The sequence below is a fragment of the Phoenix dactylifera genome, chromosome 10 (assembly GCF_009389715.1).
Source record: "Phoenix dactylifera cultivar Barhee BC4 chromosome 10, palm_55x_up_171113_PBpolish2nd_filt_p, whole genome shotgun sequence".
Taxonomy (NCBI): domain Eukaryota; kingdom Viridiplantae; phylum Streptophyta; class Magnoliopsida; order Arecales; family Arecaceae; genus Phoenix; species Phoenix dactylifera.
In genome coordinates this window covers 6,675,869-6,688,208 of record NC_052401.1, presented here as the reverse complement: position 1 = coordinate 6,688,208, position 12,340 = coordinate 6,675,869, and the positions used below count along the sequence as shown (strand labels likewise).

Sequence of the window (12,340 nt, the reverse complement as noted above, 5' to 3'; positions counted from 1 at the left end):
TAGCATTGATTACCTTGGGACAGAGAAATCCCAATATAAATAAAACAAATTAGGCTTCAGGCTTTGGAGGCCTGCCGTATGAACCGACCTCCAAGCCTATAGAGGAAGATTTGATTGACCATAGCAACTAGCAAGAATCTATCAAATATGTCAACCAACGACCCTTTTTGAATTGCTTCCCAGAAACTTAACTCTTGATGCATTCAGAGTGCAAGTTGTATGTGAGGTGAGCTATCTTGCTGTAATTTTATGAGTTCATAGTATGAGCCACCTTGTCTAACAGCAAGTTCATTACTTGGTTGTACAATGTCCGACTGAGATTATCTTTTTTTTTTCAAATCAGATAACTTTTCTAGCTCTATGATGGCGTGTTACCCTTTAAAGGATGCGTTGCAGCTAGCGATCTTGTCCAAATTCTATCATCTAGACCTTGAAATGGCCAGTCAAGCCAAAATTTTCTTTTTGGAAAAGATGTTGACCGGATGTATCTTCCAATCCGTAAATAATAGGTGGAGCAACTAGGGATGGAAATCGGATTGGGACGGGTTGGATACGAGTCAGGTCGGATGCGGGTTGAGATAAAAATTTATTAAACGGGTAATCCAACCTGACCCACATAACCCATTTATTAAATAGGGTCAAGTCAGATTAAACAGGTTAAACGGATTAAATAGATTTAAACCAGTTAAACAGGTTAAGCGGATCTAGTTAAATAGGTTGGAAATAGGTTAAGCATATTTTAAATAGGTTAAATAGCTCTTAAATGGGTTAAATGGGTCAGACTGTGATCCGAGCCAATTATTAAATGGGTCAAAAGAGACTAAATGGATCAAAGGTCTAAACTTGAACCCAACCTATTTAATAAATAGGTTTGGATGGATTGATCCATTTATGATCCGAACCCGCTTAAAATGAGTCGTTTATGAGTCAGATCATAAATTACCGCCTCTAAAAGCAACTAAAGGCAAAGTTGATGTAGAAGTTGAGATCAACCTTGTATAGAATTTTAGTTTTTTTGTATTTATTTTCGCTAGTAATATCTATTTTGGAAAAGCCATCTTATTTGTACTAGGAGAGGATTCCAATCCAAATTATATAAGGTTGGAGCTCACTATTATAAATAGTGGCTATATATTTCTGTTTATTAATCACCGATGACAGAAAAGAGAATCTAGATCCTACTTTCTCCAAATTTTCTACTTTTCCACATCTTTTTAAGAGATTCAAGTTAAGCTGGTTGAGAGAATTCTTCTTTCTCCCTAATCAGATTTAGCTTGGTTACGCCCCTAGGTGTAGTATAGCTTCTTTGGGCTAGTTTTGTACCTTGATAATGAAGTGTCAAAAAAAGCTTGAAATAGGTAGGAGAAAAGAACATGGTTCTTCCAAGTGATGAATCATACAGATGCTTTGATTATCTTGCAATCAAAATAAGAAAATACAATTCTTTTCCTTCTCGACTAATGGCTGCTGCATAATGCCCTACTACAAGCATTTCCTGCAAAGTGCTCTGAAGATCTTGCAATACAAAATAAGAAAATACAATTCTTTTCCTGCTTGACTGATCAATGGTGGATAATGCCCTACTACAAGCAACTTGGAGATTTCTCAAAGCCCTAATGCATGCATGCTAAATCTTTCTGGTAGTAGATACTCTTCCTGTATTGTTTTCCAATAAGAATATTGCTCATTGGGAATATGATTTGTTGTTAGCTTTAGAACTGTAGTATATTGCTGTTGAACCATGAACTTAGGTTTCCCTCATAATAAATTAAATAGTAATAGAATATTTACACAAGATTTAGCATACCAACTCATGCAATTAGATATTATATTTATATATTTCATCAGTAGAATTATGGATCCTTTTTACACTTTTTTTTTATTGAGATTATTAAGTTATAATTGAGTAGTATTGTTAATTAACCTTGTAAAGCTAATCAAGAGGTTGATTGACTATACATACAAGAACTCATGCACAAATAGAAGACTGCAGACAAGTCAGACAATGATATTGATTGTTCAATCCAACAGTATTTTTCTGACTATTTTGATTCTACACTTTTAAATGACTCAGTCCAAGAAAATCCTGCAGAATTGCAAGTTACATGTTTAATGTAAGTGTGATGGCTATGTAGAATCAATACATGTTCTATCTTAGGATTCAGTAATATAAAGCAGAGCCTTCAACAAGCAAGAAATTTGGTGTATGTTCACTGTATTCCACTATTGCAGATGCAGGGAGTTGGCCGATGCAGATCTCATGCACTGTTGTGAAAAGTGGAAACAACCCTTGCCATCCTCTGTGACTCAGAACTTCATAAACTTCTTTTGCCGTGGACACACCCTTCAAGAGTTGTGAAGTCAAATCATACAGTATAGAAGATGCACATTTTAGAATGCTCAATTATATTTTTCTTGAAGTGAAGATGCTGTTCTATAAACCTGGTACATGCTAGTTCTTGACCATGTCGAAAGAAGATTCCTCATGCTCACCAGTCCCATCTTATTTTTCTGCTTTCTATTGTGAAGTTTCTATCAGAAAGTACCATACTGATTGGTGGCAGTTGGTGGCAGCCAGGTCTATAGCTTGTTGGGCTAATACTACTAGGACCAAGCATTTTCTAATGGGTAATGGAGTTTGTCTAATCTTGAAAGGTTGTGATCATCTCTGCTGTTTATCAGAATTATAAAGTTGATATTCAAAATAAATGCATGATCGACTGCTTGATTTGGAATGAGAGAATGTATGTGAAATTGCCTATCAAAAAGAGGGAGATTGGTGTTGCCACTTAAAAAGCTAAAAGGTGATGAAGGTACCTATGTAGTTTCATACGCATGCAAACATTCATGCATTCATGGATGTAAATATGTACTTTGTTCTTTCTTATGTTTCCACATGTTGTTATATTCCATAAATGCTGAAAAAAGGTTATGGTAGTGCAATTTATCATATGAGTTCTTCCCATATGCTATTTTTATACTTTCAAAGGTTATAGCAGTAGTCGTTCTGCTCTTAAGGCTTCACTTAGTTGGTGGGCTATGCTTTGTTGTGAATGATCACTTTTCTGAGGGAAGTTAAAGCTTGCCTGTAAAATGGCTTCTTGGCTGTTACAACTCTTGCTTCATCATAATTTGCATTTAGTGTATATTAAGCAGAATGGTTCTGGAATTGCATTGTCCTATGGTGGAGAAACAGATCATGTAGCTGATATATCGATACAGTGTGATAAGAAGATGACTACATTTTCTTCTTTCTTGTGAAGATAAGAACGCATTTGAGTTAGATGATGGTTTTTCCTTCTTTCACTTATGATCTACGAATTGCATTTGAAAGCATAATAATATGTTTAGGCCATGGACTGTAATAATGATATTCTGGTCATCAGGATTGCTTTGCACTTGCTACTTTTGAAGCTGATGGATCAGTTACTATCATAACAATATGGGGTCATGCAAAAAAAAGGGGTTTTCAAACAGCAAAATCCAGTGTCATGTGTATGTCTTTTCTTTTAGGTACTATATCTGTGATATGTTGTGTAGAACTATTCAGACTTGGCAGCAGCATCTTTAAGGTATGCTTACGAACTTTAGCTACAATTACTCTAGATTATTTGTTCCTGTGATCTTGTTAGTAAGTATAGAAACTACCCTATCACTTTTTTTTATTATTATTGTTTACCTGTAGTTTTTGGCCTTGCAACAATTCTGCTTCTAGTTCATCGAAAGATCTGTCATTGATATCAGCAATAAATGCAATTAGAAATTCTCAGAACACTGAGGCCTTCAATTTCAAATCTAACAAACCTAGGTATGCTCCAAAAACATGTCTGACATAGTTTAGAGAATAACCTTTTGCCACCACTTCGAGCAAAGGCCTCAGCAACTTTTCTGTTTCTTCCTCCAACTGCCTCAATGAAACCCGAGTACAATAATCAGTACAATTTAATTGTCTGTGACTCTGTGATATATGGATAGGAAATGGAGATGTATTAGATATCATACGGCATGTTGTTATCAGATCAGCCACACCACAGCTCTCAAAGAAGGTGTTGTCTCTAACTGAAGAGAACAACAGCTTGGAGAAGGCACGCATCTCCCTCAGCCCAATCCTCATTATTGCTGCCTAATTTTTCAAACAAAAGCTCATGAAACGGTACGGTCAGAATGTTTTCATGTCTTAAATCCCTCGTATGACATTCTTCAATTCATACAAACCTTGGTATTGTTTCCCATGTCCAAGCCATCAACTAGACCTGTATATATTCCATTAACATGTTTCAGTACCTGAATTTTTAAAAGTAGCAAAACATACTGTTGTAAAATACAAATTCAAGTTAGCAAAACATACAAACCTGCTGCTATGGCCACCACATTCTTTAATGTCCCGCATAGTTCTACTCCCTCCACATCCTGCACCTGTCAATTTATGAACACAAATTCAAGTTGTTAAGTTTATATGATGGAAAAAAAACTATCTATTTTTTCAAGTACAATTTTGTTTTCTGTATTCACCATAGATTGTTAGAATCTAATCTATCTTTGTTTGTTCCCTTCAATGTTATCAGAATATGGTATGATACTACATAGTGCAGAGCTGCTTACTTTCACAAGTGTTGACATTCGTCACAAAGTGATTGCCCTAGCATTAGTAAAATCCAGAAGCACCTTTTCTTTTATCCTCATTTTGTTTCCAGACTCCTGTCCCTTTTATCACCATGTATTCCTCTAACAACCGACCTATGTACCTTTCAATTCTCATATGTGCCAATTTGTTCAAGAAAAACTAACTTTTTTTTTTCAGTTTCACACACCTTACCCTTTCTAATCTTTTCGTCAAGCACCCTATTTGGTCGGTTATGAAGTTACCCTGCATGCTAAATAACAACCTCCATGTTTGAAAATTATGATTTATATTCAACCTTCATCGATCGTCCAAATAGTGATTTGGTAGCTACTTTTTTTTATATAATACTTTGTTCAACAAAATTGTATTCTCCCTAGATGTAAGGTTAAATAACTTTTTTTCTGAATAAAGACATGGTATAGTGGAATAAGTTGAGCGATAGACAGAAGACATAATTATCTTACTGGTTCATGTATGGGAATTAGCCAAGCAAACAATCTTCTTATTTATAGATGGAAGAAGCAAATGAAACACTCACAACAGACACAAGGAAATAGGGGGTGCTGAACAATCTCGCCCATCTCTGTGCAACCTCCTTATCCTGTCTATAGCCAACTGTTGCTTCACTGAACTTCTCTACAGCAATCTGCATTTAGATCTCCATTCACAATTTCTGCTAGAGAGAGAGAGAGAGAGAGAAGAATCTACATAATGGTGGAATCTATGTTAGAGGGATCCTTGCCTCATTGGCAATATTAGCACCCATGAGAACACAACAGTTGATTCCAAGCATATCAGTGATAAGTTTTGAAATCATGAAGGGTCCTTCCATCTTGACCTCCATTCCCTTAATGAGGGAGATGGCCTCGGTGCCGGGTCTTATTTTCCCTACAAGCCTCTTGCATATGCCCGCCACAAACTGATGGGGTGTCACAAAGACTAGCATGTTTGCTTCTTTCACTGAAGATAAGGTATCATATCATTTGTTAGAACTAGAACCTCATTGCATGCAGGAAGCATTTTAGGAAGGTAATTTTATTATTTCCTTCATTTTATGGCTTCCTTGAAGAGTTTGCATTTTGATTCATATTTATGCATAGCATCTTAGATTAAGAAGCTCCCAAATGCATATTATTTATATTATTATTTTTATTACTTCAACTTTAAAATTACTTTTGTTGCTATACTTAAAATACCTTTATAGCAAATAAATGAAGTTACCTGCATTCTCAAGGTCAGGATCTGCTATAACGTTGTTCCGAAGCTTTATGCCTGGTAGATATTTGACGTTCTCCTGTTGCATGGCATAGGACAAACACATTATTAACAGGAAGAGATAATTTGCGCCATGGACAACAAAAGACAGTGGAAAGGAGTATTAAGAGGATGCAGGGCCTCTCACATGGGTTTGATTGATGACTTCAGAGAGTTTCCTGCCTGTAGGTAATGTTTCTTCGTAAACCCACATCCGTACTTCATCTGTAAAATCCCACATATAATGATGCTTCAGTTCAAACTATCTAGTGTTTCCTCAAAAAAGTTCATTTGTCTGGTATGTAAAATGCAGCATTGCAAATTAGACAGACTTATTGTAACTTCAGACACAACTCTCTCAAATTATTAATTTTAAAATACACACACACACACACACACACACACACACATATATATTAGTACTAATCATTTGAATCAGCCTATTTCTTTAGATCAAACAGCATTTCGAGAACAACTTCTACAAAGAATAGAACTTTAGAAAATTATCTTACTATATATTTAAACTCAATATGGAATGGGTTTAGCTTGCAAGCATCTAAAAATGCAACCAATCCCTTGATGAATCTTAAAGTAGGATGGTTCTGTACTGCTATCATGTCATGTACTCTGCATGGTCAACAACATTTAACATGTTTTTTTCTTTTTTTTTGAGGGAACAGCAACATTTAATAATTCATTATTCTCATTAAGAAAAATGGATGATTTAGTGCAGGGTGAAGCTTATTCTCTTTCTTCTTCTTTAAAGAAAGGTGGGAAAAGGGGGTTGGTTACAGTCATTACTCATTAGCCTTATGAAATGAGTAACTAGTTTATCCCAAGTGTCTGGATGAGGATGTCTGCTTGTTTTTCTGAGGTTGATCTCTGCTACCCATGTACAAGTTGGTGATTAACGTGGGAGATGGTGGACAATGGAGCACCCTGTATTTGTATTTGATACTTTTCCACTTTCATCTAGAAAGGCTACAAGTAAAGTGAACCAAAAAATCCCTAGAAAAATTTAGGATAAATTTTTATAATAAAAATAAAAATTAGTGTAACTTGTCCGAAAAAGAAAAGTGCAACTTGTTTGCAGGCTGTAACAGAAAAGAAGGGTTTTTTTTTCAATAAATAAGCTCTTGCTACATTATTGTGGGTAACAAATGGCCAATTTTTATAGTCATTAGATATACAAACATCCTGAAGGTGCTAGTTATGTTGTTGGTAAAGTCTTTTGATGGTTGTACGAGAGACAATAAAACATATTGAATCATTCCAGTCAATTTAGAAGGGTGTTATCTGTTGTACCTCATTGGCTAAGGGTCTGTTTCTATATTTATTGTCCAATCCATTGAGTTGGAAGTAGGAGATAGGGTTGGCACATACTGTACTTTTTTATTTTCTAATGCAGTATCAGCAATGCACCACGCCCTAGGATGCATGGCTTAGCATATCTAATGCGCACACAGCTTATGCATGCTGCACATCTCTCGTATCAAGGTTTGTCGTACCAGTTGATACCGGTGTGTATCCAACCATACCGTAACATACCATATCGGTACTAAACCGATATGCGGTATGGAAAGCATACCGATACTTGGTATGCCGTATGCCGGACTGGGTATCATACTAGGCATACCGATATTGTAATATCATGGTACCAATACAGGATCTGGTATCGAGACGATGAATCTTATCTCACATCCTATGTGCAGGCATGCAATTGACACTGCATTGTACAATCAAAGCTCCATTTTCATACTTTCCCTCTTCTAGTTGAAGCTAAGATAGGCAAGTCAGTCAACAACCTTTTTTCTTTTCTTCCTTCGATATGTGACTTGAGTTCCTGCAATCAGGAATTATGTAAATTACTTGGAATCAGGGCATATTTGATACTCATATGTTTTATCTGTGTTGGACTCAGCTTTTAAATTCCTCTGTCCAAACTGCTATCAATCCCAACTTTATTGTCCAAATTATCACCATTAGTTTCGTGGCACAGTGCATGAAAGTTGATCCATCTTTTGCCTAATTGCAATTCTTGCTGCAACAAGTGAAGTTAGATTACTCCATAGTAATCCAATTGTTGGCATGCTTTGCATGAGTTCAGGTGTGAATTGTATTTCACTCTTTTTTGAAACTTTGCCTTGGATAGCCAAATCAAATTTTTTGTTTAACTATTTATGAATCATTATTCATTTTCATCTTTACAAATTTTGCTAACATGGTTCAGATTCATCTAGACATATAAGAGAAATAAGTACATAAGTATCTTGAGAAAGATTTAAAATAAAAAGAAAGCTAGGATGCTATAATACCTTAATCAGTTAATCGAGGAAATCCACTAAGTTTTTACTGCTATTTTCAAATTTCTTTTCTCTTTTTCTCATATGATTAACTTGCACTCTGAATACACTGAACTTAACACATTGTAAATGGTTTAGCAAATCATGCAACAGAGAGCCAGGCATGGAATATAGTGTTGTACAATAATATGTACTTTTTAATAGTAATAATAATTTTAAGGAGTTAAAACTTCGTTTAAGTATTTATTTTTGATAAGAAGTGTGTTATCTAAAATCATAAAACTTTTAAAATTCTTGGGTAGTTATTAACCATTGGGGAACCTTGATAACATTTAAAAATAATTCTGTAGAATTGCATCTTCTATGAAGAGAAACGCATGCAACATTCGAAGAGTTGCATGGATTCTCACTTATGCGATCTTTGGACTCTTATAAATCTACGGCATATCAAAAATCAAGATATAACTTGCTTTCTTATTCTGACTTTCCATTTTATACGTTCCTTTCTCAAACTTTCTTTCTGCACTTCATCTTTTTGGTTGTGGTTCTTGATTAAAGGTGATTAAGAAGTGCAATCTTACATCACTTTTGTGTTGGGTATTGTATCCTGGGGATGGGATTTCCAAGAGTTCTTTGGCACCTAAAAGAGGCAAAATCACTATCTTTAAGAAAGCTTCTTGGAAGTGTCTGAATTTTTTTTCCTTCCTCAGCACAACATATAGAACATAAGGACAATACTATCATATAGATCGCAGGGACAGCACTATCTTCTCTATTGGTTTTGGTTCTATTGTCTGCATCAAAACTTGCTTATGTTCAATTACACCAATCATAGGATAGAAATTTCCAGGTCAAATTCCTGGTTCATAACAAGCATCTCCAGGAAGATTATTTTCACTGCATATCATGAGACGGATAAAATCCAATGCAGTGCACATCAAACAAGAAGGCAACATGGAGATGAGGGTCTGGGTTCCAACCCAGATGGTGGCATTCACACTCTATTCTCAGGAATAAGGGAAAAGCAAAAAAAATAAAGAAAATGGATGGTTTTGATGTTACCATAAAAGATTGGTTGTTTGATGGTGTTGGAGGCAATGAGCTTGGCTGCGACGCTGCCCCAGTTTCCACTCCCGATCACCGCCACCCTGTATTGTTCCCTCTCATCTTCGGTAGTTGCACCCATCAACTGCTGGTCTTCTTCCATCCCTGGAGCCATACGGAAATAGAAAAGGAGAGATAAAGAAAGGAAGAAAGAAAAGAAAGAAGAGATTGGGGAGAGGAATGCAGAGAATCTGTAGAAGATAAAGGATAAGTGAAGATAGAAAAGAGAGGAAGGGGTGGAGGAATCAGAGTTTGAGGGGCGGAGAAAGCATGGGAGAAGGGTGTGAATGCTGATAAGAATTGACGGAGTCTTTTATGTCCTCATTCCCAACTCCACTCTTTTTAACCTTGTTGTTCTCATTTTTGTTCCCTATTTCCTGCAGGCGCTGCCATGGTCGGAGCTCTCAACGTGTCTCTTGAGGTCGTTGGTTTCCACTCGGTTGGCGGCAAAATCCGCGGACGAGACAAACACGTTGAGAGCTGTTGAGCCGCACTCGAGCTTCCCTCTATTTTGGATCATTATTTTCTTTTCCGGGTTCGGATCAGGTTATATGGGTTCCGGTTGTATTTTTCGCACCAAAGAATGATTAATCTTCTTTCATGATTATGACCATACCTCGCACAGATCTCAAAGCACTCCAAAAGGTCTCGTAGTGGCTATTGCGCGATCCAACGGTGCACATCATGAAGCCTTCATGCAAAAGATACAGCTCAAGTTATATGCTGACTTAGACCATTTGAAGGTTCAAACAAGTATCAAACATGAGATGGAAATTGAGACTTTTAAGATGAATAAAAACTATATAAGCATAAAAATGGTTAGTAGTTGTGGTAGTGGTGGAAGATGCAGAGATGACCGATGTGGCCGCTGGCCAAGGAAGGGGTGGATGGAGTGGTGGAGAAGGGACAAGAGAAACCTTCGTTTTAATTTATCAATAAAAGCCAAACCATCTGCTAGAGGTTGTAATAATTCGAACATCCTACTACATCAAGACCCTTTCGACATTGCACAAAAGTCGTTACAGTCAGTGCCAATGAGGTCTACAGATACTTGGGTTTGTAGAAGTTTGTAGAAGTTGACGGTAAGATCTGCGGCCCAACCCTCAGACGACCTAGGCGGTCGCCTAAGGCTCCGGCCCAAAGAAGGCCCGCCCAGAAAACGCCTCAAAGACAAAATGGAAAGAAAAAAAGGCACCTGTGAGTTCACCTTAGGCTGGCCCATTGCAGAAAAAGGCCACAAAGATAAAACGGCCTTAGGCCTCCAAATACATTGGGCCGCTTCTGCTTCCTGGAAGTCGTTAGCTCTTTCCGGTGGTCGTTAGCAACTGGTATTTAAAATCCCTTTCTGTTGCTGCCGTCAAGAGTAGAACTTCTCGGGCATTCGTCCGGTGGCTTATTTTTGCCTCCCTTTCAACCAAAAATATATGTATATATTATGTATAAGTTTTTATACAGGGTCGAATCCTGTTTGTTGGATGATGCTGGAGGCTTGGTGGGGCCCTGTTATTGGTGGTAATTTGGGCCGTTAGAACGTTTTATGGGCTAGGGTTAAGGACTTAAGGGGTTGGATCCTTACAATCAAAAAGCTACGAGCCAGCAGTATTTGACCCAGGCCAATCAGCATTTTGGACCCAATTAACACAATTTTTGTAGCTTGCGCATGGGTGGATTCTAGTATTTATGTTAAGAGAAGAAGAGGGTATAGAAGAGCTTAAAGAAGATTGAAAGGAAGGTTAGGAGGAACGCAGGCATTAAGCTGCTGTGATGTTGTTGTGGAATAGAATGATGATGCTTCGCATGGCAGAATCAACGGTTGTGATGTTGTTGTCGGAAATCCTCTTTGTTTCTTCCTAGCCATAGGCACACGAAATGGTTTCATGAGCCAGTGACTCCCATCCCTCTCATTTGAGAACGTCCAGGTTGACCATATGGCATTGTGGCTTGGACTTTAAGAAAGTGCAATAGATCTTGCTGGGGGATAGAAAAGTGGAAGGGAATGATTGGGTGTTGATAATTAAATGGTTATCATTACACAAATGTGCATGATTGTAGTGTTGATGGTCCTCATTTTGTTAGGTCGCCGACAGTTTTTTTATCTCGAATTGCTAGTCATAAGAAGAACATGTTAGAGAAAAGTATGATATATTTTACATTAAAAAACTTGAAAAGATTTCCCTCGCATTATAAATTTGTCATCAAAATTTATTTAGAAGATCACCAGACTTGATATGAACCATTTTTGACTAATATAGGATAAACTGAATAAGGTCCAGAAATAAAATATAGTCATTTTGGTAAGCCAAATTGTATGCCGAACTTATGGATACTATAACTTACTTATGCAACATCCGATTCGGTTCTTTATCGAGTAATTTTTTAAGTTCTATAATGTGGCACCATCCTTTAAGAGTTCATACAACAAGCAATCATGATTAAATTCCATTTTTTGACCTCTAAAATGGACCAGTCAAAAAAAAAAAAATTCTTTTTGAAAAAAATTTGAATGGATGTATCTCTCAATCTAGAAAGAGTGGAAGTAAAACTTGATTTCTACCTCTTATAGGATTTTAACATTTTTATGATTATTTCTACTAGTTATATTTATTTCAAAAAAAATCTTTTTTTCAATTAAAAGAGGAACACGAGTAATATAACTAATGGCTATGTAACTCGGTTTGAAATTCATTAATGAAAACGAAAAAAAATCTAAAATCTATTTTCACTAATTTGTCAATTTTTCTAATTTTTTTAAGATATTCGAGTTGGATGGATTGATGGAATTACTTTGTTCTTCTCGATCAGACCAATGATCATGCGGTTCACGGCTCCAAAAGAAGTGAGGAGATTTCATTGCATACCCCCGCGGGCCGAAAGCTTCAATGAAAATCTTGTAAATTGGAAATGTAATAAATTTCATTAAACCTAGAGTAAAGATTGTAACAAATCTCGTAAAAAAAATCTAATAAAAAAAATCTAAATGGTCCAAAAGACAAATGAACCATCCACACGTGCACAGTAGCTGGTGCTGGTCACGCATGCAAATATTCGGCCAGGC

The 12,340-nt window shown here is 36.6% G+C and overlaps 1 protein-coding gene and 2 long non-coding RNA genes across 3 annotated transcripts; 2 read left to right on the top strand and 1 right to left on the bottom strand.

Moving 5' to 3' along the window:
- Positions 1–1,988: 1,988 nt before the first annotated feature.
- On the bottom strand, positions 1,989–9,673 carry LOC103696611 (glycerol-3-phosphate dehydrogenase [NAD(+)]). The gene is made up of 11 exons (XM_008778292.3): positions 9,244–9,673; positions 6,027–6,103; positions 5,846–5,918; positions 5,367–5,584; positions 5,163–5,270; positions 4,353–4,416; positions 4,216–4,253; positions 4,003–4,123; positions 3,850–3,904; positions 3,680–3,728; positions 1,989–2,344 (listed from the first exon to the last, which is right to left on the bottom strand). Exons 1-11 carry the CDS (start codon positions 9,398–9,400, stop codon positions 2,162–2,164), a joined length of 1,143 nt encoding a protein of 380 aa, XP_008776514.2. The 5' UTR covers positions 9,401–9,673; the 3' UTR covers positions 1,989–2,161.
- LOC120112178 lies at positions 2,308–2,950 on the top strand. The gene is made up of 2 exons (XR_005513687.1): positions 2,308–2,445; positions 2,530–2,950. It is a non-coding gene; the product is annotated as an uncharacterized LOC120112178 (long non-coding RNA).
- On the top strand, positions 5,914–9,895 carry LOC113461226. The gene is made up of 2 exons (XR_003383356.2): positions 5,914–6,067; positions 9,669–9,895. It is a non-coding gene; the product is annotated as an uncharacterized LOC113461226 (long non-coding RNA).
- Positions 9,896–12,340: the final 2,445 nt, after the last annotated feature.